Genomic DNA, 27,254 nt, shown 5'->3' with positions numbered 1-27,254 from the left:
GTTCCCCAGTGCCTAACAAATCCAAACCCTTCCACCTGACACCATCGTCTCATCCACGCATTGAGACTGCAAAGCTGGGCCTGTCTGGCTGGCCCTGCGCGTGGAACCGGTAGCATTTCAGAGAAAGCCACCTTGGAGGTCCTGGCTTTTAGCATCCTACCTAGCAACCTAAATTTTGCTTCCAGGACCTCACGGCTGCATTTCCCCATGTCGTTGGTGCCAACGTGCACCACGACCACTGACTCCTTCCCAGCACTGTCTACCAAACTATCTAAACGACGGGCGATATCCGCAACCTTCGCACCAGGCAGGCAAAACACCTTGCGGTCTACACGCCCATCACACACCCCACTGTCTATGTTCCTAATGATCGAATCACCCACTACAAGGATCCCTCCACCCCCTGGAGATATATCCTCGGCACGAGAGGATAGCTGCTCATCCCCCAAGGAATGGGTCCCTTCTAAGGGATCGTTTCCCTCTTCCTCAGCTGGATGCTCTCCTTCCCCGAGACCATCATTCTCCATGATAGCAGGAGAGCTATCATCGTTGGAGTGGGACACAGCTATAACGTCCCTGAAGGCCTCCTCCACACACCTCTCTGCCTCTCTCAGCTTTTCCAGGTCTGCCACCTTGGCCTCAAGGAAGTGAAGTCGTTCCCGGAGAGCCAGGAGCTCATTGCACCGAGAGCACACCCACGACTTCTGTCCAACAGGCAGATAGTCGTACATGCTGCAGGCAGTGCAAAACACTGGAAAGCCCCCACACCCCTGCTGGCTTCTTACCTGCATAGTTTTGTTTAAGGTTTATTACGTCAATGGGTTGGAGACTGCGGTATAGTTGAGGTCAGGGAACAGACGGGCAGAGTGGGGGGCCCTGGCCTCCTCGCCCTGCTGCTGAACTCGCTCTGCTGCTTAACTCGCCTTGACGCTTCGTCAGCTGGGGCTCCCTCTAGCTCGTGGAGCAGGCTGAGAACACCTTGGAAGAAGGTATGTGTTTGGGTTATATTACTCAAGAAGAACGACGTTTTTTGTGTAAAGAAAATCCTAGAATTCCTGTTTTTTATATTTTACCTAAAATACATAAAAAGGTAATCCCCCCTCCAGGACGCCCAATCGTTTCAGGATGTGGTTCCATTTTGGAACCTCTTTCACAATTTGTAGACCACTTTTTAAAACCATTTGTACCCTTGATACCATCATACATAAGAGATTCCACTGATTTTATTAATAAGACGAAATCTATCCAGATACAGTCCTCTGACCTGTTGGTCACCTTGGATGTGCAATCATTATATACAAGTATACCACAGCAAGAAGCTCTGGACATCATTCGATCCACTCTAGAAAGACGTGACATTACTCACCCCCCACACACACTTTTTGTGTGAGTTGGCAGATATAGCCATGTGTAAGAATTATTTTAGGTTTGGTCAGACATATTACTGGCAAATAAAGGGGGTGGCCATGGGCTGCCCAATGGCCCCGGAGATTGCCAATTTGTTTATGGAATCTTTCAAAAAAGATGTTTTTGAATCTTCAAATAGATTTGCACAACATTTATCTTGCTGGTGGAGATTTATATGATATTTTCTGCATATGGAAAGGCTCAATAGAATCATTCAAGGAATTTATAGAGTGGATAAATAATAAGGACACTAATATCCAACTAGATTACCAATGGGATAAAACAGAAATTAATTTTTTAGATCTATTGGTCAGCAAAAAAGATAATCATCTTCACACCACTATCTATAGGAAGTCTACAGATAAAAACACTTATCTCAGTTTTGATAGCTTTCATCCTTCAGCTCTCAGGCACAATTTGCCTCATGGACAATTCCTGAGAATTAAAAGAAATTGCTCTTTGGAAAAAGATTTCCTTTCACAATCAGATATTTTAAAACAACAATTTATCAATAGAGGGTATCCATCTGCAGTAGTTGAAAAAAACTTACAAAAAGCAAAACAAAGAAATAGGTCAGATCTGTTGCAAAAGACTACAAAAGCATCAAATTTCAGAATGCATTGTAATCTAACATACAACCATATCACAAATAAGATACAAAATAGTATAAAGAAAAATTGGCACATAGTGCAACATATTCCAGGCTGTCATAGCTTACCTCTTTTTTCACACAAAAGAACCAGGAATTTGAAAGATATTTTGATTAAGAGTGATTTTAAAGAATATGTGTCCTCTTCTTCTTATATCTTTCCAAATATCAATCCACCAGTGGGTCATCATCCGTGTGGCCATTGCACAATGTGTAAATACACCTCTAAAACTTTTCATTTCATCAATCACAGAGATCAAAGAAAATACACATTATATCATTTTTCAAATTGTAATACTGATCAAGTAATCTATGTAATTCAATGCGGATGTTTGAAATTATATGTGGGACAAACAACAAGGAAAGTGAAAATACGAATTGGAGAACATTTGAGCAACATTAAGAATAAAAGAATAGGGGCACCTTTGGTTTCACATTGTCTTCAATGCACTCAATACATCAGAACAGGATTTAAATTTTGGGTTTTACAGAAGATACAAGGAGCATCTCCTTTGTTTCTTCTTAACAAAAAAGAAATAGAATGGATTTTAAGACTTAAAACTATAATACCAAATGGATTAAATGAAGATTTCGCATTGGTTCCTCTCTTATAACAATATTTGTATATTTAAATTTAATGATTTATGTAACTAGTTTTATTTGACTTTTACATAAGGTGTACTCCAGGTGTAACTAATCCTACACCTAAAGGTCAAATTAATTACCATGTGTTAAAAAAAATTTTTTTAAATAAAAAAACCTATATAAGTCATATAGTTTCCTTCTGTAAACCATTATAAAATTATTTAGCCTATGGTGCTTTTGAGAAAAGTTGTAGTTACTTTGTTTTTACACAAAGAAATTTCTTTAGATTTACAAACATGTGAGTACAAGTAATGTCTGTTTAGTTATATTGTTTCTCATAAGTTGAAATAACCTTATACATGTTTTGTTTTCTACTCTTGGAAACTATTACAAAACAATTCAATCCTTGGTATATTTTTATATATGATGGAATCATCATGCTTTGTTGCTATAAGAAAAATTTTAATTATTAAGTATAACAATGCCTTTTTATATTTTTTACAACATGACGTATAACAATACTTTTTTATCCAAGTTTATGTTTGCAATTTAAAGTAAAGATTCTGTATTTACATTTGTGTAAAAGAAATCCAAAAAGTTTACTTTTAAAGAAAATATCATTAGAACTGTTAAGTCACAAAATATATGTTGTTATACTCATAGTATTCCTTAATTTTAGATATGTAAGTGATAAAGGTCTGTCCATTTCATTGTAATTTTCTCTTATGTTTATAGCCCCTGATGAAAGCCCTGGTTGGGCTGAAACGCGTTGGGCAAGTTCCAATACAGATTTATACAATAAAAACGACTTTGAAATTTTTTTTTATCTCCCTGATCTTGTGTGGCATTTTGGGGGGTTCTCCCCCCTTTTTTGCGATGTTTCAGGGCAGCAAGACCTTTCTTCAAGTGCAACTTCCAATCAAATAGAGGCTACATAAATAAATCATAAGGTAATAAGCCTTAAAAGTTTAGATAACAACTAAACCACTAACAAAGTATGTTGTCGGTTTTGTACTTATTTAAATTTTCAAGTGTTATTATCTCATGATTTATTAATGGAGTCTGCATTTGATTGAAGGTTGCCCTTGAAGAAGGATCTTTTTGACCTGAAATGCAATGGGCCTAAATTAACATATGAACACTGCACATTCTTGCTACTTTCAGCTCTCTGTTTGACTTGGCACCTTGAGGTTTCTTCCTCTCCTGGGTTTTGTTCAATTTTCAGTGATTCCCCATGGTTGCTCTCCTGTCCTCTTTCAATACTCCAGACACTTATAAGGCTCTACACGGTATGGATCCTTTGATGTACATTAAGGCTGGAATTGTGCTTAAAATGTCTTCCATATTAAAAGAATTTACATAGCTTTTCCCGTGTGGATGATTTGATGTGCCATTCTGACTCTTTCCACGCTCCAAACATTAACAAAGTTTGTCCCCTGCATGACTTCTTCGATGCGAAGTAAATTTATCACTGTGACTGAAGCTCTTTCCACATTCCAAGCATTTATAGGTTTTCTCCCCTGTGTGAGTTCTTTGATGCTTGGTAAGGGTGCTGCTCTGACTGAAGCTCTTTCCACACTTGAAGCATTTATAAGGTTTCTCCCCTGTATGAGTTCTATGATGCTCAGTAAGGTCGCCACTCCGACTGAAACTCTTTCCACACTCCAAGCATTTATAAGGTTTCTCCCCTGTATGAGTTCTATGATGCTCAGTAAGGGCGCCACTCCGACTGAAACTCTTTCCACACTCCAAGCATTTATAAGGTTTCTCCCCTGTATGAGTTCTTTGATGCTCAGTAAGGTCGCCACTCCGATTGAAACTCTTTCCACACTCCAAGCATTTATAAGGTTTCTCCCCTGTATGAATTCTTTGATGCTCAGTAAGGGCGCCACTCCGACTGAAACTCTTTCCACACTCCAAGCATTTATAAGGTTTCTCCCCTGTATGAGTTCTTTGATGCTCAGTAAGGGCCCCACTCCGACTAAAACTCTTTCCACACTCCAAGCATATATAAGGTTTGTCCCCTGTATGAGTTCTTTGATGCGAAGTAAGGGTGCCATTATGACTAAAGCTCTTTCCACACTCTACGCATTTATAAGGTTTCTCCCCTGTATGAGTTCTTTCATGCTCAGTAAGGGCGCCACTCCGATTGAAACTCTTTCCACACTCCACGCATTTATAAGGTTTGTCCCCTGTATGAGTTCTTTGATGCTCAGTAAGGGTGCCACTCCGATTGAAACTCTTTCCACACTCCAAGCATTTATAAGGTTTGTACCCTGTATGAGTTCTTTGATGCAAAGTAAGGTTGCCACTGTGACTGAAGCTCTTGCCACACTCCAAGCATTTATAAGGTTTCTCCCCTGTATGAGTTCTTTGATGCTCAGTAAGGTCGCCACTCCGATTGAAACTCTTTCCACACTCCAAGCATTTATAAGGTTTCTCCCCTGTATGAGTTCTTTGATGCTCAGTAAGGGCGTCACTCCGACTGAAGCTCTTTCCACACTCCACGCATTTATAAGGTTTCTCCCCCGTATGAGTTCTGTGATGCACAGTTAGGAGGCCTCTCTGAATGAAGCTCTTTCCACACTCCAAGCATTTATAAGGTTTCTCCCCTGTATGAGTTCTTTGATGAACAGTAAGGGCGCCATTATGACTGAAGCTCTTTCCACACTCGAAGCATTTATATGGTTTCTCCCCTGTATGAGTTCTGTGATGCTCAGTAAGGGTGCCACTCCGATTGAAACTCTTTCCACACTCCAAGCATTTATAAGGTTTCTCCCCTGTGTGAGTTCTTTGATGCAAAGTAAGGGTGCCACTCCCACAGAAGCTCTTTCCACACTCCAAGCATTTATAAGGTTTCTCCCCTGTATGAGTTCTTTGATGCACAGTAAGGTTGCTGCTCTGACTGAAGCTCTTTCCACACTCCAAACATTCATACTTTTTCTCCTCTCTGTGACTCATATGCCCTCGCTGATTTAGGCCTTCTTGGCAGCTTAAGATTTTACTGCACTCAGGAGGCATTCTCATTTCCTTTAGGTGATGAGTTTCCTGCTGAATTTTACATTCACCACTGTGGGAAGCTCTGGATTCATCCAGTTTCTGCATTTTGCTCTTCTCTTCTCTCTACTCCATCTTGACTCCCCAATTTTTGTTCCATCTTCTGCTCCTCAGGTCTTTCTGGTAACATTTCTGATGGTTCCCCCTCAGACACGATCCCCCAGACTCCTCCTGATGGGATAAAAAGAAAAGCAAGCATAACGCAAATGCTGTGCATATATCTCTCTGTGTATGATTTGTACTTTGAAGAAATATATTAACTATATTACAGACCTATTTTAACAGTAGCTGCTTGGTGACAGATTTTGGAAAGGCAACTGAGGCCAGTGTGAGGCAGAGACCAGAGAAAGCTGAGGTGAAAATGGAAAATAGAGGCCTGACTATTATTATTATCATTATTATTAATCATTTATTACCTGCTCTTCGCCCAAACGTCCCAGGGCAGAAAAAAAAGTGGCCCAGTTATTATCGAATTAGTACACAGCCCTATTTAGTCCAACCGCTCAAGTCAACATTTAAAATGAGGTTCTTGAATTGCCACAACAGGCAGGGGGTGGTGACCAAACAGAAATCAAAAGTACGTTGCATATGAATGAATCAGGGGGAGGGGAGAAGTATGTAATAGTATAATTGAAAAATGATTATATAGCACAACAAAACAGAATAACATACTCATGAACCTTTTAAACCTAACTCTACTCAGAAGAAGAACATGCTGGGGGAAATTAACTGTTGCTGAATCCTACACTGGCCCATCTAAACTCCACCCGCCCTCTAGTTAAAGCTTCTCTCTGCTGATCTAACTATATGGCCATTTCACTGAAGGCAAGAACATCCCTCCTGAACCTCCTTTTCCCTTCCGTATTCGGCAAACCTCTTTCCTCTCCTCTCTTGAGCTTTACTGGGTAGCCCATTTCTCACCTCCCGCCTCAAAATTCTCAGCCGCGTCTGGCCTTTCCACCTCACCTCCCAACTATATATTTAAAATCATCATTCTTTTAAAATGATTTTTAGAAAAGGATGCCCCTTCCACTCTGACCGCCGCTTCTCCTCCCTTGACAATGGATGAGACTCCCACACCCTTCCTCGTCCCTCCTCTCAGCCTCAGATTGTTCTCTCCCCCACCCTCCAAATCCAGGTGGTGGTGACACCTATGCTCATTCGCCAGCTGAGAGCAGAAAGGACCCAGGTCTCCTTCAGGAGTCTTTTCCTACGGCTGCTTTCAGGGAAGGCCGCAACCAGCACCACAAAAGCAGAAGATCACCAATATTTGGAAAAGTTGCAACTCACAGATGGCGGGGAGGGGTCTTTTTATTGGCTTGAAAGGCAAGGGGCTGTTTACTGGGAGGAGATCTGGGCAAGGGGGAGAGGCTGCCAATTCCTGTCTATATTCTGATGGGCATATACATAGATATGCACATATATACACATATATATACAGAGAAATAGAGAGAGAGATTGACACTATAGTGGTTTTCCCTGGTTACTAGAATGAATTACTCAATGCTCAGAAGAAAATCAAATGCAGTATTGAGGCATGTGCCAAGTTCCAGTTGAACCAGGCTAAAGCTACTCAATGATTAAAAACATTGTGGGGGTTTCAAAAAACCCAAAACCTTTTAACATAAGCCTGGCATGAGTGTGAAGCACCACTCTCAACCACTTTTTCCCCCAACCCTGCTCATGCACTTTTATCATGCATGTGTACAAGTGTAGAGGAGTAACTCTTGCCAACGTTTTATTCTGGCTCTGCTCCTGTGCTTCTAACATCCAGCTGTAGTGGTTGGGCTAGAACCTGGGAGACTAGGGTTCAAATCCCCACTCAGCCATGAAGCTCACTGGGTGATCTTGGGCCAGTCACTGCCTCTCATCCTAACCTACCTCACAGGGCTGTTGTAGGGATTAAATGAGGAGGGGGAGAACTCATGTATGCCACCTTGAACTTCTTGGACAAAAAGGTGGGAGAAAAATGCAATAAACAAACGTATTCTCTCTGCCCTGCTACTTTAAAGGGCCAGCTTGCTTTGCTCAACTAAGCGGCAACCTTGATTCTGGGAGGGAAGGAAACTGAGGAGGGCTGGCAGGAATGTATTTCACAATCTCAATATTAAAATATCAAGGCTGAATTAAAGACAGAAACAAGGAACATGAAGAATCTGCATTATACGGAGACAAACCACGGATCCGTCTAGCTCGGGATTGTCTACTTTGACATTTCCGAGGAATACTCGAAATAGAAGGGACCCAGCAGGAGGGCAGAGCTGGGATCCGCAGGGCAGGATTGCACCCTCAAATCCTGGGGCTCCCCTGATGGAGGGGGGCTCCTAAAAAGGGGTCTCGCTTTCTTTCAAATTCCCCTCCTCCCTGCCCAGCGCCCCAAATGGTGCACCTGGATCTCGGGGCTCCCTCCGTGCAGCTTCTCCCACACCTCCGCAAGCAGAAAGAGACCCACGTGCTCACTCTAGGCATTTCTTTGCGGTAGGCGGGACAGGAAAGGGAAGTCCCTCTATGGCAACCTCCCCTTCTGCTCTAGGAACGGCTCTTCTTTGTTGTTATTATTAACCATTAAAGAACACTTTGGCTGAAGCCCCCTTGGCTGTTTCTCACAGAGGGCCAAGGGGGAAAGGGGCTCAGCATCTGTCTGGACTGTGTCCCTCCTACACGTTAAAAAATAAAATAAAAACCTTGTGCACGTGTTTAACAAAAAGGCTGTCCTGCCTCTTGTGGGAGTGAATCCCGCAATTAGCTATCTGAAGGACTTTCTTTTCTCTGTCCTGAATCTTCCCGCCTTCAGCTTCATTTTACGTCCATCAGTTCTAGGTTGTTATGAGAGAGGGATAAAAGCTTTTTCTCTGTCCTCTTTCTCGGTGCCATCGTTGTCGTGCCTAATGTCATGGGCATCCATCACCTGCCACATGAGGCTACTTGGCTCCTGCTAAGTGTTAGAGAGGTAGTGTGGAATAGTGGTTAAAGTGTTGGACTATGACCTGGGAGACCAGGGTTAAATTCCCCACATAGCCATGAAGCCCCCTAGGTGGCCTTGGGCCACTCACTGCCTCTCAGCCTCAGAGGAAAGCAATGGTAAAAACCACCTCTCAATACCACTTACCATGAAAACCCTAATCACAGAGTTGCCATAAATCGGGATCGACTTGAAGGCAGTCCATTTCATTTTTTTTAAGTGTTAAAATGAACTGAGCATTGCTCCTACAGAAGATGTGGGTTTGGGAAGAAGGAAAAGGAAATGTACATCCCCGCCAAATCCCTTCCCCCCACATTCTCTTGAACTCCCCCCTGAGTGCAATAGCACACTCTCGCACTGGGAGGAGGAAAACTGCTTTTGTCTTTCCCAAGGGTGGCTGTGACACCCCCTCCCTTCGGGTGAGTCTCTCAACAGGGTGCAGTCGGGGAAGAGTGGCAGGTGGAAAGCCAGTAAAGTGGGAGAGGGGAGTCAGGTGGAGACAGCCACAAAACGCCCTTGGAAACCACGTTCTGATACCTGTTCTGCATTTTTCAAAAAATGGCCCGGAATGGCAACTTCCCAGCGAGCCAGACCTACCAAATTCACCAGCTGCACATGACTAGACGGGATTCATGCAGCAAGCCACAAAACGTCCACAGCCACAACTAGGGTTGCCAGGTCAGCAGCATCTCAAACCCTGAGATTTCAGGGGCGGGCCCTAGTGATGTCATGGGGCGGGCCCTAGTGATGTCATTAAGTATGATACATTAAGCATCAACCACAGTTGCTTGGAGCATACCCACTCAAACAAAATCTCTGATTGGAAATTAAGAGAAATTTTGGCTAAATGAGGGTGTTTCCAGGTCCAGCTCAAGTGACCGGATCATTCCTTCTCACCTGCTTAAGGAGCCTGGTTAGGGAACATTTAATCTAGCCTACTTGCTCCTGCAAAAAGGGTTTAAGTGCCCTCAGGCCAGGCCAGTCACCAGAAGGGATTGTAGGAAGAAAGCGTAGTGTTGTGAAAATGTTAGATGGGAGCACTCAGGAGTAAAGATGAAGGCCTCTGAAGGCTGCTATTTGAAGCACATTGACTAAGGGACTAATCCCATAGAACTCAACAGGACTTACTTCTCAGCAGATATTGTTAGGATTGTGCTGTTGTAAGGCTTGAGTAGGGTTCCTCTGCAATGATAACTATATCAAAGCAGGGCTGGCAACCTCCTGCCTGGAATGCCCTGTCTGTCTTTTAATGTGGCTGCTCCAAACTTCTTTATAGACTTGAACCTTCGCTGCAGAGAGAGGTTTGAGAAATGAGTAAGTTAAGAAGATTCTCTCCTCTTTCCTACCTACTCTGTGGAATGCTAGAAACTCACTTTGACACCCAGCCAAATTCCAGTGAGTAATAATTGACAGAGAGAAAACACACATGGTTTGGTCTACCTTCCCAGGGGGGAAGCTGCACTTTCCAGTATGTGAATTCTTTTACCATTATTGGGCAACAAACAAACCATCATGCAAATAACAAGGTGCATCATCAGTGGGTTTAAGGTGGTTGATCTGACCACATGGAACCACTGTTGTTGCTTCTATAGATGTAAGGGAGTGAGGTTAAAGATAAATGAAATGCAAATAGAAAAGAAAAAGTAAAGACAGTGATGATTACCTAAATGCAATACCATACCAACCACAACAAGATTCCTAGGAGTAAAGCAGAAAACTCAGCATCTCACAAGCAGTCAGGTTTCCTAAAGAAAACTAAAAAATCCTGGCAACCAGTCAGCCAAGGTCACAGACATCCCCATGCAGCACAACCTGACCTGGGGACTGCAGTTAGTGCAGAATGCTGTGGCACGATTGTTGACATGAGTGAGACCCTATCAGCATATAATATTTCTGCTCTGAAATCTGCACTGGTTGCTGATTTACTAACAGGCCAAGTTCAAGGTGTGCTTTTCATGTGACATGTACCACACAGTACTTGGTCTGCTCCTGCAAGAAATCAATCTTTTAGTATGGGAGCACCTACACTTGGAACTCCCTGCCTATTGACATTAGGCAGGCGCTTCATTGTACTTTTTTCAGCACCTGCTAAAAACATTGTTGTTTAGGCAAGCCTACCCAGGCATGTAGAAGCTATTACTTTTTTATGTTTTTAACTCATTGCTGGTTTTATTATTTTGAATGTTTTAAAATACCTGTCTTTTAACTATTTTTGCCAATAATTTTATTTTAATTCCTTCTATAACCCACTCTGAGGTTGTTTTTACAATAAAACAATATAAAAATGTTGTAAATAAAATACATAAATTTTGGGGTCACTGTGGCCCTGGGGTCTCTCCCCTCTTTTAGGCACAAAGGAATCTGCCTTATACCGACTCAGGCCATTTGGCATCATGTAGGTCAGTACTGATGACATGGACGAGCATTGGCTCTCCAGGATTCCAGGCAATAGTCTCTTCCAGAGATTGAATTTTGGACCTTTGCATGCAAAGCAAGTGCCCTACCACTGAGCTACAGCGCTGTTAAAAAAAGTATCTTTTAAAATTGTTCCTTTCAATTCACTAACGAATGCACAGCATACTAGGGCAGATCCACACCGTGCATTTTAAGCACATTCAACTTACGTTTGAAGTACATGAATCCCAACACAGAATCATTGGAAATTTAGTTTCTTAAGGGTGTTGTGGAAGAATCAGTCGGAATTTAGAAGTTAAAAAGTCTTCATTAGCCAACGCATTGGGGATATTCCAATCAGGCCCTCAGAGGAAAAGCTAGCACCCATATTTATATACAGTTAAAAGCAAAGGATTGTTTTCATGGAAACTTACAGAGAGTGACTAAACATCACTCCTTATCTCCCTTCACTGCTTCTGGCAAGAAGGGTTGATGTGCCCTCAGGCCAGGTCAGTCACCAGGCCATTGTAGGAAGAAAGGAGCCTAGGGTTCTGGAGATGTTAGATGGGAGCACTCAGGAGGAAAGGTGGATGCCCCTGAAGGCTGCAATTCTAAATACTAAGGGACTAAGCACCATACAAGTAAATAGAGCTTACTTCTGATTTGGTTTGCATAGTGCTGTTGGAAATGCTTGACTAGGGATTTTCTGCAAAGATATCAAGAAGGGTTTATGTATCCTCAGGCTAGGTCAGTAACCAGAAGGACATTGTAGGAAGAAAGGTGCCCAGTATTGTGGATATCGATATTCAAGCAGGGCTGACAACCCCCTGCCTGGAATGTCCACTACTGGGCAAGAAACAAACTGTCATGCAACCAACAAGGTGCATCATCAGTGAGTTTAAGGGGGTTGAGCTGAGTGCGTGGAATCACTGTTGTTGCTTCTGTGGATGTAAGGGAGTGAGGTTAAAGGTAAATGAAATGCAAATAGAAAAACAAAAGACAGTGATGCTTTCCTAAATGCAATACCATACCAACCACAACAAAATTCCTATGAGTAAGGCAGAACACTCACCATCGCACAACCAGGCAGGATTGTTAAACAAAACCCCAAACAAACAAACAAAAATCCTGTCAGCCAGTCAGCCAAAGTGGGAGCATCTATGCTTTGGAACTCCCTGACTATTGACATTAGGCAGCTTCATGATACTCTTTTCAGCACCTGCTAAAAACATTTTTGATCAGGCAAGTCTACCCAGGCATGCTGAAGCTATGATGTTTTTATCTGTTCTTAATTCATTGTGCTGACGTTTTGGTGTATATCCTCTTGAACCAGACCCCTAGAAACTTTACTTTTTGTAAAATGAAAGGTGAAAGTCCAGAGATTGAGGTGAGTCACCCAGAGAGGACCCCAAAAATCTGGTCTCCAGGCGAAAACCAGAGACCTGAAATTGTAGTCTGGCAACTTCATTGTCGTTTTTGTGAATGCTGAAGACACACCACTTAACCCTGGCCTTTAATACCTGAGATGTATATTCTAGGACCTATCCCTCTTTGCTTTTTTTAGGTTGTTTTTAATAGCTTTAATGCTGTATTTTAAAACTGTAACCCGCCCTGTGGCCTTCCTTTTTCTTTCTATCAATCTAAAGGTAAGGATTCAGCCTGCCTTTTTCCACCAGTTGTTGTAGAAGGCACATTTTGGTTTTTTTTTACTCAAACCACTCTTTTGCAGAGAAGTGCTCCTACACAAAGCAAGTGTATTAAAACTATTTTAAAAATTGACCTTGCAGGTGCCAGAATTGGAAAGAAAAAGAAGATGCAGCCTTTTATACACGAGACTCCAAATCTTTGCCAGGCTTGGAGCAACACTCATAGTTTTAAGAATTGTGCAAATCTGGTACATCAAGAGCTGTATTTTTGTTTTTAAAAAATTAAAGGTGCACGCACATGCATGTCATCAAATACTATTATTATTAGTAGTAGTATTATTAGTATTATTAGTAATATTAGTATTATTAGTAATATTAGTAATCTTCTTCTTCTTCTTCTTCTTCGTAGTAGTAGTAGTATATCCAGCCCTTCCTCCCAACAGGAGCCAAGGGCAGCAAACAAAAACACTATAAAACATCATAAAAAGGCATTAAAATAGGTTACAACAAAACATCTTTAAAAACATTAAAACAAAACATCCCAATGCAATTCTCTGAAAATGACCCTGAAGTTAGGATCGGAACCACTGGAAAAAAGTGCCTCTGATACTCAGCTCACCAAGTCAGTTCAGAAGGATACCATGGTCAATGAAAAGCCACAGTGAAATCAAGTAAGAATAACAGGGTCACACTCCCCCTGTCCTTCTCCTGATAAAGGTCATCCATCAGGGCGACCAAGGTCAATTCAGCCCCATACCAGGCCTGAACCCTGATTGGAACAGGTCAAGATAATGTTTCATCCAAGAGTACTTGCAATTGCTTGTGCCACTACCCTGTCAATCACATTCTCTAAAAGGGGGTATTTGTGACAAAGGCAGTAGTTGTTCGAAATCAATGGGTCCAAGGTGGGCTTTTTCAGGAGCGGTTGGATCACAGCCTCTTTCAGGGCAGCTAGGACCACTCCCACCCGCAAAAACACGTTGACCACCATGGATCCACTCAGTCAAACCCCCTCAGCAAGCTTTAATAAGCCAAGAAGTGCAAGGGTCGAGAGGACACGTTGCTGGCCGCATCGTCACAAGCACCTTGTCCACGCCATCAGACCGCATCAACTGAAACCGATCCCACGAAGCTGCAGCAGATGTTGTAGTGGGCACCTCACTGGTGACTACGGACAGGTGCTGGCTCAGATCACTTTCCTCTGAGCTGAGAGGTGGTTATGGTCCTTTTCCTGCAAACCCTAGCTTTTCTCACTTCAGCTTTTTAACTCCCCCCAAATAACACTATTTTTATGATGTCCAATGTTTTATTTTCAGAAAGGAAAGTGGGATTCTCTCTGCTCAGTGCCAGTGTGCACACCAACCCACCCACTACCCCATGGCCTCCTCCTCCCAAAATGAGCATTAAGTGGCACCAGAGCAAGGGGAGGGATTATAGGGGAGGAGCGAGAGATCCTGCTCCAAAGAGAGAGGGAGAGAGAGAGAGAGAGAAGGAAGTGGCTTAGACATGGTCTCCAGATTAAACTGGCCAACGGGCAGGAGAGTGATAATCAAAGAGAACCCAAGCGTCTAAAACGTGTTTGGAGAGATTTATTTTAAATACGTTCCAGTCCATAAAAGACAGGAGCATGATAATATCAAAGAGAAATCCACAGCACATTATCGAATCTTGGGGAAGGGAGAAATAATCATTACTTGGAAAACAGAATATGGCTATGTCAACTTTACTCAGAAGAACAAGATGCAACTTAACTATTACAAACAATTATGGCATGCAAAACCAATGTTAATTTTAACTATTATGCAATTCTACTTTCTTTTACTCCCTTCCACCAGTCCAAACTAGTTAAAGCTTCGCTATGGTACAGGTATATAAGCATTTATCCTAAATATTAAGAAAAGAGAAAGAAAGGACAGCTCCCTATCCAAGCAGGGATTCAAAGGAACCAGCTGAATGTAAGGCCCTGCAGATGGGCTCCAGAAGAACAGAGATGAAGGGGGAAAGTTTGAAAAATAAAAGTGAAATATAAACCTCACCTGGGAGTAAGTAAAAACATTAAAATAAGAAATTTGTGTACATAAAGAGTAGAAAAGCAAGATCAGTACAAAGTTGATGAGCCAAAGTTCCAGCCCCAAAGGACTGAACACCCCAACTTTTCTGCATTCCGATTTGTCGTTTTTTCTCTCCCTAATTTTTCTTATTAAAGATTCAGTTCTGTATTGGGAAATGTCAGGTCACGAGACAAACACCTGCAGAAATTGTTTCCCATAACATTAGGGGTTGAAAGGATCCTCAGCCTTCTCGGGGTATACGGGTGGATTCACCACGGTCACCCAGCACTGCTAATTTCACAGCAGGTCAACATCTTCATTGAGCTATCCACTATGACCCCAAGGCCTTATTCCTTATCAGTCACCGCCAGTTCAGACCCCATGAGCGTATATGTGAAATTAAGGTTTTTGCTCCAATATGCATAACTTTACATTTGTTGACACTGAATTGCATATGCGATTTCACTGCCCATTCACTCAGTTTGGAGAGGTCCTTTTGGAGCTCTTTGCAATCCTTTTGTTTTAACAACCCTGAACAATTTAGTATCATCAGCAAACTTGACCATCTCACTACTTACCTTTATCTATAGATCATTAATGAACAAATTAAAAAGCGTTAGTCCCAATACCCATCTTTCAGAGACTTCACTTTCTACTTCCCTCCATTGAGAGAATTGTCCATTTATTCCTACTCTCCTTCTGTTTCCTACCCAATCCTGATTCACAAGAAGGACGTCATCTCATATCCCATGACTGCTAACCTTACTCAGAAGTCTTTGGCAAGGTACCTTGTTGAGAGTTTTTTGAAAGCCTAAGTACATTATGTCCACTGGATCACCTCGATCTATATGCTTATTGACACTCAAAGAATTCTAATAGGTCAGTGTGACAGGACTTTCCCTTGCAGAAGCCATGCTTGCTTCTTTATCTTTAACAATACTTCCTACCAATTTTCCTGGGAGAAACATTAAGCTAACCAGCCTGTAATTTCAAGAATTGCCCCTGAAACCTTTTTAAAGTTTGGCATTAAATTGGCCACTTTCCAGTCCTCAGGAACGGAGGCAGATGTGAGACACACACATATTTTTGGAAGATCAACAATCTCACAATTGAGTGACTTGGGAACTCTAGGGTGGATGCCCTCCCAACCCAGCGATTCCTCATTTTTTCTCTGGACAATTAAGCATAGGGCTTCATCTCTCATCATTGCTATTAGCCTCAGTTCTTCAGACTCCCTTTCTGCACGTTAGTTCACTCCCAGGATCTGCCCTATATCCTCCACCACCAAATGCAAAGAATTCATTGAGCTTCTCTGCAATCTCCTTATCCTGTTTTACCACATCTTTGCCCTTCTTGTCATCCAAGGGTCCAACTGCCTCCCTAGATGGTCTCCTGCTTTGAATGTATTTATTTTTGTTGTTTTTTATGTTTTTAGCAATGTGCTCCTTAAATGTTTAGCATCCTATGTCTTCTTGCACTTCTGCTGCCAGAATTTGTGTTTTTTCATTTTCTTCATTCAGCCAGATTTCCATTTTTTGAAGGAAGCCTTCTTACCTGTAATAGCTTCTTTGACTCTGCTTGTTAACCATGCTGGCATCTTCTTGGTCCTGGAGGTATCTTTTCTGATGTGTGGTATACACTCCACTTCAGCTTCTAATACAGTATTTTTAAACAACTCCCAAGCATTTTGGAGTGATTTGATCCTCCTGACTTTGTCTTTCAACTTTCTTTTACCAATCCCGTTATTTTTGGGAAGTATCCTCTTTTGAAGGCAAATGTGACCATGTTGGATTTTCCTGACAACTGGACTTTTACATTTATGTAAACAACATACATACCTCCGTGGTGCCGAGTGGTAAGCGGTGGTAATGCAGCCAGAGCTATGCTCACGGCCGGAGTTCAATTCCAACAGAAGGAGGAAGTCGAATCTCCGGTAAAAGGGGTCGAGGTCCACTCACCCTTCCATCCCTCCGTGGTAAAATGAGTACCTGGCATATGCTGGGGGGTAAAGAAAGGCCGGGGAAGGAACTGGCAATCCCACCCCATATATACGGTCTGCCTAGTAAACGTCGCAAGACGTCACCCTAAGAGTCGGAAACGGCTCGCACTATAAGTGCAGGGACACCTTTACCTTTTTAAACAACAGCAGCATTTCATGTGTCCAGGGTTGCCGCCCCTCTCGTTGGTTCCATGACCAACAGTTCCAGGGCACAGGCACATAATAAATCTAGGAAGTTTACTACTGGGTTGTGAATGCTACACATTTCCCTCCTTCTCAGATAGATGGTCTCCTTCCCCAAGGCCCACATTCTCCATGACAGCAAGACAGCTATCATCCTGGGAGTGGGGCATAGCTATAGGTTTCCTGAACGCCTTATCCACAACCCTCTCCACTTCTCCAGGTCAGCCATCTTGGTCTCAAGGAACCAAACTTGTTGCCAGAGAGCCAGGAGCTTATTGTTTCTCCCCAGTGTGATTTTTTAAATTATGTAGCAAAGGTATAATCCGGATTGTTGCTCTTTCGATACTCAAACAAAAAACAGGAGAGGAAGAAACCTCAAGGTGCCTGTCTCAGACAGCAAAAAGCAGTGGGACGATGTGCTGTTCAAATGTTTATTCAGGCATGACATGTTTCAGGGCAGCAAGACCTTTCTTCAAGTGCAACTTACAATCAAATAGAGGCTACATAAATAAATCATAAGCTAATAAGCCTTAAAAGTTTAGATAACAACTAAACCACTAACAACGTATGTTGTCGGTTTTGTACTTATTTAAATTTTCAAGTGTTATTATCTCATGATTTATTAATGAAGTCTGCATTTGATTGAAGGTTGCCCTTGAAGAAGGATCTTTTTGACCTGAAATGCAGTGGGCCTAAATTAACATATGAACACTGCACATTCTTGCTACTTTCGGCTCTCTGTTTGACTTGGCACCTTGAGGTTTCTTCCTCTCCTGGGTTTTGTTCAATTTTCAGTGATTCCCCATGGTTGCTCTCCTGTCCTCTTTCAATACTCCAGACACTTATAAGGCTCTACACGGTATGGATCCTTTGATGTACATTAAGGCTGGAATTGTGCTTAAAACGTCTTCCATATTAAAAGAATTTACATGGCTTTTCCCGTGTGGATGATTTGATGTGCCATTCTGACACTTTCCATGCTCCAAACATTAACAAAGTTTGTCCCCTGCCTGACTTCTTCGATGCGAAGTAAATTTATCACTGTGACTGAAGCTCTTTCCACATTCCAAGCATTTATAGGTTTTCTCCTGTGTGAGTTCTTTGATGCTTGGTAAGGCTGCTGCTCTGACTGAAGCTCTTTCCACACTTGAAGCATTTATAAGGTTTCTCCCCTGTATGAGTTCTATGATGCACAGTAAGGGCGCCACTCTGATTAAAACTCTTTCCACACTCCAAGCATTTATAAGGTTTCTCCCCTGTATGAGTTCTATGATGCTTAGTAAGGGCGCCACTCCGATTGAAGCTCTTTCCACACTTGAAGCATTTATAAGGTTTCTCCCCTGTATGAGTTCTTTGATGCTCAGTAAGGGCGCCACTCCAATTAAAACTCTTTCCACACTCCAAGCATTTATAAGGTTTCTCCCCTGTATGAGTTCTTTGATGCTCAGTAAGGCGGCCACTCTGACTGAAGCTCTTTCCACACTCAAAGCATTTATAAGGTTTGTCTCCTGTATGAGTTCTTTGATGCAGAGTAAGGGTGCCACTCTGACTGAAGACCTTTCCACACTCCAAACATTTATAAGGTTTGTCCCCTGTATGAGTTCTTTGATGCTCAGTAAGGATGCCATTATGACTAAAGCTCTTTCCACACTCCATGCATTTATAAGGTTTCTCCCCTGTATGAGTTCTTTGATGCTCAGTAAGGGCGCCACTCCGATTAAAACTCTTTCCACACTCCAAGCATTTATAAGGTTTGTCCCCTGTATGAGTTCTTTGATGCTCAGTAAGGGTGCCACTCTGACTGAAGCTCTTTCCACACTCCAAGCATTTATAAGGTTTGTCCCCTGTATGAGTTCTTTGATGCTGAGTAAGGGTGCCACTCCGATTGAACCTCTTTCCACACTCCAAGCATTTATAAGGTTTGTCCCCTATATGAGTTCTTTGATGCTCAGTAAGGGTGCCACTCCGATTGAAGCTCTTTCCACATTCCAAGCATTTATAAGGTTTCTCCCCTGTATGAGTTCTTTGATGCAAAGTAAGGTTGCCACTCTGACTGAAGCACTTTCCACACTCCAAGCATTTATAAGGTTTGTCCCCTGTATGAGTTCTTTGATGCTCAGTAAGGGCGTCACTCCGATTGAAATTCTTTCCACACTCCAAGCATTTATAAGGTTTCTCCCCTGTATGAGTTCTTTGATGCTCAGTAAGGGCGCCACTCCGATTGAAACTCTTTCCACACTCCAAGCATTTATAAGGTTTGTCCCCTGTATGAGTTCTTTGATGCTCAGTAAGGGCGCCACTCCGACTGAAACTCTTTCCACACTCCAAGCATTTATAAGGTTTCTCCCCTGTATGAGTTCTGTGATGCTCAGTTAGGTGGCCACTCTGACTGAAGCTCTTTCCACACTCGAAGCATTTATAAGGTTTGTCTCCTGTATGAGTTCTTTGATGCTCAGTAAGGATGCCATTATGACTAAAGCTCTTTCCACACTCCAGGCATTTATAAGTTTTCTCCCCTGTATGAGTTCTTTGATGCTCAGTAAGGGCGCCACTCCGATTGAAACTCTTTCCACACTCCACACATTTATAAGGTTTCTCTCCTGTATGAGTTCTATGATGCTCAGTAAGGGCGCCACTCCGATTAAAACTCTTTCCACACTCCAGGCATTTATAAGGTTTCTCCCTTGTATGAGTTCTTTGATGCTCAGTAAGGGCGTCACTCCGATTGAAACTCTTTCCACACTCCAAGCATTTATAAGGTTTCTCCCCTGTATGAGTTCTTTGATGTCTAATTAGCTTGCAATGCTGAGTGAAGCTCTTTCCACACTCCAAGCATTCATGCTCTTTCTCCTCTCTGTGAGCGATATGCCCTCGCTCATTTAGGGCTTGTTGGCAGCTTAAGATTTTACTGCACTCAGGAGGCGTTCTCATTTCCTTTAGGTGATGAGTTTCCTGTTGAATTTTACATTCACCACTGTGGGAAGCTCTGGATTCATCCCCAGTTCCTGCATTTTGCTCTCCTCTTTTCTTTGCTCCATCTTGACTCCCCAATTTTTGTTCCATCTTCTGCTCCTCAGGTCTTTTTGGTAACATTTCTGATGGTTCCCCCTCAGACACGATCCCCCAGACTCCTCCTGATGGGATAAAAAGAAAAGCAAGCATAACGCAAATGCTGTGCATATATCTCTCTGTGTATGATTTGTACTTTGAAGAAATATATTAACTATATTACAGACCTATTTTAACAGTAGCTGCTTGGTGACAGATTTTGGAAAGGCAATTGAGGAGGCCAGTGTGAGGCGGAGACCAGAGAAAGCTGAGGTGAAAATGGAAAATGGAGGCCTGACTATTATTATTATCATTATTATTAATCATTTATTACCTGCTCTTCGCCCAAACGTCCCAGGGCAAGTTACATCAATTTTAAAATAAAACATTAAAAACATGTATGAAATGGCAGGGTAAAGAGGTGCATCTTCAACATTCATCTAAAACTTTACAGCAAAGTTGCAGGACGCACCTCAGCTTAGGGGCTGCCACAGAGAATGTATTGTATTGCCCCTGGCTGCAGGCTTTACAGGTTTGAGAGAGAGATACCAAGGAATCAATAAGACAGATCTCTAGGTTTCCTTACAAGGAGAGTTTATTGAGTAACTTTCAGGGTGCATGCGGACCCAATAGTGGAACAGACTGCAAGGTCCCTGCACAGAACGTTGACCAGTCTGAACCCCGAACTGGGCAACAAGAGTGACTTATAGAGCAAAATCTTTGGCAAGGCACAATGGTGACAAATACATGATCTGTTGCTACCTTACATTAAATCATCGCTTCTTGGCAGAATACATGATTAATTGTTCTGTATCAAGCTAAGCATCAAACAAGATTCTATAAATACATCTATTGGCAAATACCTATAATGACAACAATTGATGGCTATCTTTGAAGCATCTTAAAGCATTTGATCTTGAAGCATCATAGCCCTTGATTGATTATCTTGTTTTCATACATGTTTTTAAATTTGTATATTTGTGTTTCATGTAGTTAGTTATTGTAAACCGCCCAGAGAGCTTCGGCTATGGGGCGGTATATAAATACACTAAATAAATAAATAAATAAATAATACACTAAAAGTGGTAAGACATTGTGCTAATTAGCACTACTAGCCAGCAGATCATCTTGACCTCTAAAGGCTACTCTTCTTGGCAGCGTTCGCTCCTTAGTTGCCATAGATAAGACTTGGAGCTGCTATCCATGGCAGTGCATCAAAAGGTCCAGCCACTCCCCGGCAAGGCCATCTTATTAGCTAGATAAGGACCAGGTGAGCAGTGAGCTGAGTTACACATTGACCGTTCCTTGACCTATCTCTCTAAGCTGCCAGAATGAGCTAACAAGGTACTTTCCCAAAATAATACATCATTGCTACAAAGCGCTAAATAACAGAGCATCTTGGCACCCTTCAACTGACTTCTTGGCAGGCTCAAGCGGCCTCACTCACTAGCATCACTGATAAGACACCATAGCAAGGTTACATGGATCCACCTTAAGCTGAATGCTAAACTCTAGAGAGAACTAAGGCTGGGGTGGGGGAATACAAGCCCCCATGCCTAGAGGCAGCTATTCTGCTGGTGAAGTTGCCTACCAGCCAATACGTTACAGAAGATGGGTAAAAATACTTTGAGAAGCATGTGAGAGGGGGAAAGTAAGAAAGAATAAGCCTTCTCCACTTAGACCCTCTGAATCAGCAAATTCTGCCTAAAATGGGGAGGCTGACTCTGGGATTCACCACCACAATATGCAGGCATGGCCACCAACCTGGATGGCATTAAATGAAGATTAGACAAATTCAAGGAGGAAAAGGCCATCAATGACTCCTAGCCTTGAGGCCTACGTACGACATCAAGTGTCAGAGGCAGTATACTCCTAAACAGCCATTCCTGGGAATCTCTGGAAGAGGGCTGTTGCACTCAGGTTCCCCCTGTGGGCTTCCCAGAGGCATCTGTTTGGACACTGTGATGCTGGACCAGACGGCCTTGGGCCTGATTCAGCAGCACTCTTCAGAGGTCGTGGTCAAAGTTTCATGGGAAAACCTCAATGGAGCCAACAGACTCCCTCAGAGGAAGCCCCAGAAGTAAAGGGGGTTAGAGACAGCCCCCCCTGCAACTAGTCCCTGTGTGCAGAGAACACACCCACTCCAGCTGTTCCCCAACCCGCCTCCCCAACGATCTCTCTCCTAACTCAGCTGGCTGCACGGTGGCTGTTTCCCCTCCAAGGAAAGGGGGAAGGACCAGAATGTCACTCTGAGGCCATTTCACAGCTTACATAGAAAAAAAGAGGCCCAGTTATTACCGAATTAGTACATAGCCCTATTTAGTCCAACCACTCAAGTCAACATTTAAAATGAGGTTCTTGAATTGCCACACAGGCAGGGGGTGGTGACCAAACAGAAATCAAAAGTACATTGCATATGAATGAATCAGGGGGAGGGGAGAACTATGTAATAGTATAATTGAAAAATGATTATATAGCACAACGAAACAGAATAACATACTCATGAACCTTTTAAGCCTAACTCTACTCAGAAAAAGAACATGCTAGGGGGAAATTAACTGTTGCTGAATCCTACACTGGCCCATCTAAACTCCACCCGCCCTCTAGTTAAAGCTTCTCTCTGCTGATCTAACTATATGGCCATTTCACTGAAGGCAAGAACATCCCTCCTGAACCCCCCTTTCCCTTCCGTATTCGGCAAACCTCTTTCCTCTCCTCTCTTGAGCTTTACTGGGTAGCCCATTTCTCACCCCCCGCCTCAAAATCCTCAGCCGCGTCTGGCCTTTCCACCTCACCTCTCAACTATATATTTAAAATCATCATTCTTTTAAAATGATTTTTAGAAAAGGATGCCCCTTCCACTCTGACCGCCGCTTCTCCTCCCTTGACAATGGATGAGACTCCCACACCCTTCCTCGTCCCTCCTCTCAGCCTCAGATTGTTCTCTCCCCCATCCTCCAAATCCAGGTGGTGGTGACACCTATGCTCATTCGCCAGCTGAGAGCAGAAAGGACCCAGGTCTCCTTCAGGAGTCTTTTCCTAGGCTGCTTTCAGGGAAGGCCGCAACCAGCACCACAAAAGCAGAAGATCACCAATATTTGGAAAAGTTTCAACTCAGTGAGGGAGGGGAGGGGTCTTTTTATTGGCTTGAAAGGCAAGGGGCTGTTTACTGGGAGGAGATCTGGGCAAGGGGGAGAGGCTGCCAATTCCTGTCTATATTCTGATGGGCATATACATAGATATGCACATATATACACATATATATACAGAGAAAGCGAGAGAGAGATTGACACTATAGTGGCTTTCCCTGGTTACTAGAATGAATTACTCAATGCTCAGAAGAAAATCAAATGCAGTATTGAGGCATGTGCCAAGTTCCAGTTGAACCAGGCTAAAGCTACTCAATGATTAAAAACATTGTGGGGGTTTCAAAAAACCCAAAACCTTTTAGCATAAGCCTGACATGAGTGTGAAGCCCCACTCTCGACCACTTTTTCCCCCAACCCTGCTCATGCACTTTTATCATGCGCCTCGTACAAGTGTAGAGGAGTAACTCTTGCCAACGTTTTATTCTGGCTCTGCTCCTGTGCTTCTAACATCCAGCTGTAGTGGTTGGGCTAGAACCTGGGAGACTAGGGTTCAAATCCCCACTCTGCCATGAAGCTCACTGGGTGATCTTGGGCCAGTCACTGCCTCTCATCCTAACCTACCTCACAGGGTTGTTGTAGGGATTAAATGAGGAGGGGGAGAACTTATGTATGGCACCTTGAACTTCTTGGACAAAAAGGTGCGATAAAAATGCAATAAACAAACGTATTCTCTCTGCCCTGCTACTTTAAAGGGCCAGCTTGCTTTGCTCAACTAAGCGGCAAGCTTGATTCTGGGAGACAATCAAAAACTGAGGAGGGCTGGCAGGAATGTATTTCACAATCTCAATATTAAAATATCAAGGCTGAATTAAAGAGGGAAAGAAGGAACGTGAAGAATCTGCCTTACACCGAGTCAAACCACGGATCCGTCTAGCTCGGGATTGTCTCCTTGGGGATTTCCCAGGAATACTCCAAACAGAAGGGACCCAGCAGGAGGGCAGAGCTGGGATCTGCGGGGCAGGATTGCACCCTCAAATCCTGGGGGTCCCCTGATGGAAAGGGGCTCCTAAAAGGGGGTCTCGCTTTCTTCCAAATTCCCCTCCTCCCTGCCCACCGCCCCAAATTGCGCACCTCGATCTCGGGTCTCCCTCCGCGCAGCTTCTCCCACACCTCCGCAAGCAGAAAGAGACGTCCTCCCTCCCGGCATTCCTTTCGGGTAGCCGGGACAGGAAAGGGAAGTCCCTCTATGGCAACCTCCCCGTCTGCTCTAGGAACGGCTGCTCTTTTGTAGTCGGTATTAACCATTAAAGAGCACACCGGCTGAAGCCCCCTTGGCTGTTTCTCCCAGAGCTAAGGGGGAAAGGGGATCAGCAACATTCTGGACTGTGTCAGTCCTCCATGTTAAAAAATAAAATACAAATCTTGTGCACATTTTTAATAAATAGGCTGTCTGTGAAAAGTAGTGAAAGTGTTTCGGGTGGATTCTTGGATATGTGTGTGTGTGTATGTATGTTTTGTTGGTATGTGCCTTCAAGTCGATTACAACTTATGGCGACCCTATGAATCAGTGACCTCCAAGAGCATCTGTCATGAACCACCCTGCTCAGATCATGTAACTTCAGGTCTGTGGCTTCCTTTATGGAATCGATCCATCTCTTGTTTGGCCTTCCTCTTTTTCTACTCCCTTCTGTTTTTTCCAGCATTATTGTCTTTTCTAGTGAATCACATTATGTGTCCAAAGTATGATAACCTCAGATATATGGGGGACCACAGAGGGAGATGGAAATGTGTGTTGCTTATTTATGAAATAAAAAGATTCCATAAAATATTATAGGAAATAATTCATTACTTATTCTTCTGTACTTTGATTTGCATTAGTGTCCTCATTAATGGGCAATATACACCTTTAGAACTATAGAAATCATGTTATTTTCAATGTTTAGTTACATTGTATATGAGTTTATATGGTATCATTTCATTATTTCAAATTTATTCATTTTCCATGTCCTTTTTTCATTGGTTTTAGTGCCTTTGTAATAACACTTTTTTCACTGTCAATTTCAGTCAGTGCCACCTATAGGGATCTTTTGTATTTACTTCCAAGAAGTAGTCATTCCCACTGAAATTAGTACGTATTCCATTTAGAATCTAGAAACCATCCTATTTTCAGTAAATGGCTACACCTACATGAATGGATGTGCTCTTTAGTTTACAGCTTTTAAGAGCCAGTTGCTCTTTTGGATTCAGTTTGCTACACTTATGAGAAAGCAGTTTGATATTTGTACAAGATATTTTAGCATGTCAGCTTGAGGTGCATCTATTATCTTTCACACAGAGCAGAGAAAATTAAACATTAATCAGGGTAAACACTTAGCAGTCCAAAGTCTAAGGATTTCATACAAGTGTCTTGCAAATGCTTTCCTAACCTGTTTCTCTTCTCTTTTCTTGTTTACACTGCTTTGCATTTCAGCATATACATTTATTCGGAAGATCTTTTTTGGCTACTCTCTTAGTAAACGAAACAGAACCATTCTATGTGTCATTCTTTGCTTTCACAATTCTGAGACAAAGCTAGGAAATCTGAAACAAAGTTAAGGCCGGGCTTTCACAATTAACTCCCTCCTTTCAGCCCTGCCTTCTGTTGCCTAAACCACTTGAACATGGGAAAGGATTTGGCTTGCCAACTTCTTTTCCAACCCTGCTCCTGAGATAGGCTTTTATCAAACACTACAAAACAGATGCTTATGCATTGTCCGAGGCTGCTTTTGGGAGGACGGTGCTATAGCACGTTCTCCCAGGACATTCATATACTACAACACAGCTAATTGCATGGATCCGCTTTGGTATGTTCCACCTGAGATCATCTTTCCATGCACAGGAGAAGAGACATTTGGCCTTACTGTAAAACGGTCTCTTCTGTGCATGTCAAGATGATCTCAGGGCCACTCCCTATGGGGTGCTGGGCTGCCAACATTGATTCTATTTTTCTATATTAGCAGAGAGTGGGTGAGTGCCGTTCGGTTTTCCGGTCTCTTTGGTTGCTATGATGTATGTTTACTTGTCTAGTTGGCTTGTAGGGCCAGTTCTAAAGGGCGGCCAAGTGGAGCACTGGCCTGAGGGCCCCTGGAGCTACAAGGGCCCCTCCGCTCCCCTTCTGTGATCCGCAGCAGCAGCCGCGGATCACAGGGCAGGAGCTTCAGAGCTGCCCGCCATCCCCATGCTTCACCTACCTTTCTCTCTGCTGTTTTTTGTGGCTGCGAGCACTGTGCGCGCAGGGTTGCCATCAACCAAGATGGCGGCCGAGGTTTCCCAAGGGCCCCGGCCTGCCTGGGACTGGCCCTGTTGGCTTGTTATCAAAGTACTGTAACGAGTAGCCACAGAGAACTGGAAGTCCCTGCAAAATCAAACAGAGCTCTTTCTGCCTTCAACCACTAGGTGGAGGTAGTTACTGTAATATTTGCAAGCGTTGAGATGAACTCAGCAGGAAATCCACAGCTAGAGCATCTCCCGCAGATAGCTGTCCAGCCTCTGCTTGAAGACATCCAGCGAAGGGGATCCCACTACCTCCCTAGGCAGTCGGTTCCATTGCCGAATTGCCCTTACCGTCAAGAAGTTCCTTCTAATTTCCGATCTGAATCTACGCTCCTGCAACTTAAAACCATTAGACCTAGTCCTACCCTCTGGGGCAGCAGAGAACAAATCTGTACCCTCCTCTATGTGACAGCCCTTCAGGTACTTAAAGAGTGTAATCATGTCGCCCCTCAGCCTTCTCTTCACCAGACTAAACATGCCAAGTTCCTTCAACCTTTCCTCATAAGACTTGTTCTCCATACCGGCTATCATCCTTGTCGCCCTCTTCTGAACCCGCTTTAACTTGTCTATATCTTTCTTAAAATGAGACACCCAGAACTGAACGCAGTATTCCAGATGAGGCCTGACTAATGCAGAATATAGTGGGACTATTACTTCCCTCGACCTGGAAACTATAGCTCTGTTTATGCAGCCCAAAACCGCGTTTGCCTTTTTTGCCACAGCATCACACTGCTGGGTCATGTTCAACTTGTGATCCACTACAATTCCAAGGTCCTTCTCACACGCACTACTGCTAAGCCGGGTATTTCCCATCCTGTACCCGTGCATTTTGTTTTTGTGGCCTAAATGCAGAATCCTGCATTTGTCTTTAC

At 43.1% G+C, this 27,254-nt stretch overlaps 2 protein-coding genes across 5 annotated transcripts; both read right to left on the bottom strand.

Annotated features, from left to right (window-relative positions):
- Nucleotides 1-1,725: 1,725 nt before the first annotated feature.
- LOC133381550 (zinc finger protein 420-like) lies at nt 1,726-9,909 on the bottom strand. 3 transcript variants are annotated; one of them, XM_061620798.1, is made up of 2 exons: nt 9,789-9,909; nt 1,726-5,869 (listed from the first exon to the last, which is right to left on the bottom strand). In XM_061620798.1, the coding sequence occupies exon 2, from the start codon at nt 5,744-5,746 to the stop codon at nt 4,061-4,063; it is 1,686 nt and encodes a 561-aa protein (XP_061476782.1). In that variant the 5' UTR covers nt 5,747-5,869; nt 9,789-9,909; the 3' UTR covers nt 1,726-4,060. The 3 variants fall into 3 exon arrangements, with proteins under 3 accessions (XP_061476782.1, XP_061476781.1, XP_061476780.1); XM_061620797.1 differs by lacking the exon at nt 9,789-9,909 and adding an exon at nt 9,258-9,314; XM_061620796.1 differs by lacking the exon at nt 9,789-9,909 and adding an exon at nt 8,088-8,204.
- A 4,198-nt stretch (nt 9,910-14,107) lies between these two features.
- LOC133381542 (zinc finger protein 43-like) lies at nt 14,108-26,399 on the bottom strand. 2 transcript variants are annotated; one of them, XM_061620770.1, is made up of 2 exons: nt 26,301-26,399; nt 14,108-20,067 (listed from the first exon to the last, which is right to left on the bottom strand). In XM_061620770.1, the coding sequence occupies exon 2, from the start codon at nt 20,024-20,026 to the stop codon at nt 18,008-18,010; it is 2,019 nt and encodes a 672-aa protein (XP_061476754.1). In that variant the 5' UTR covers nt 20,027-20,067; nt 26,301-26,399; the 3' UTR covers nt 14,108-18,007. The 2 variants fall into 2 exon arrangements, with proteins under 2 accessions (XP_061476754.1, XP_061476752.1); XM_061620768.1 differs by lacking the exon at nt 26,301-26,399 and adding an exon at nt 24,202-24,274.
- Between the last annotated feature and the right edge of the window lie 855 nt (nt 26,400-27,254).

Source organism: Rhineura floridana, chromosome 3 (genome assembly GCF_030035675.1).
Source record: "Rhineura floridana isolate rRhiFlo1 chromosome 3, rRhiFlo1.hap2, whole genome shotgun sequence".
Lineage (NCBI taxonomy): Eukaryota > Metazoa > Chordata > Lepidosauria > Squamata > Rhineuridae > Rhineura > Rhineura floridana.
This window is presented reverse-complemented; position numbering and strand designations above follow the sequence as displayed.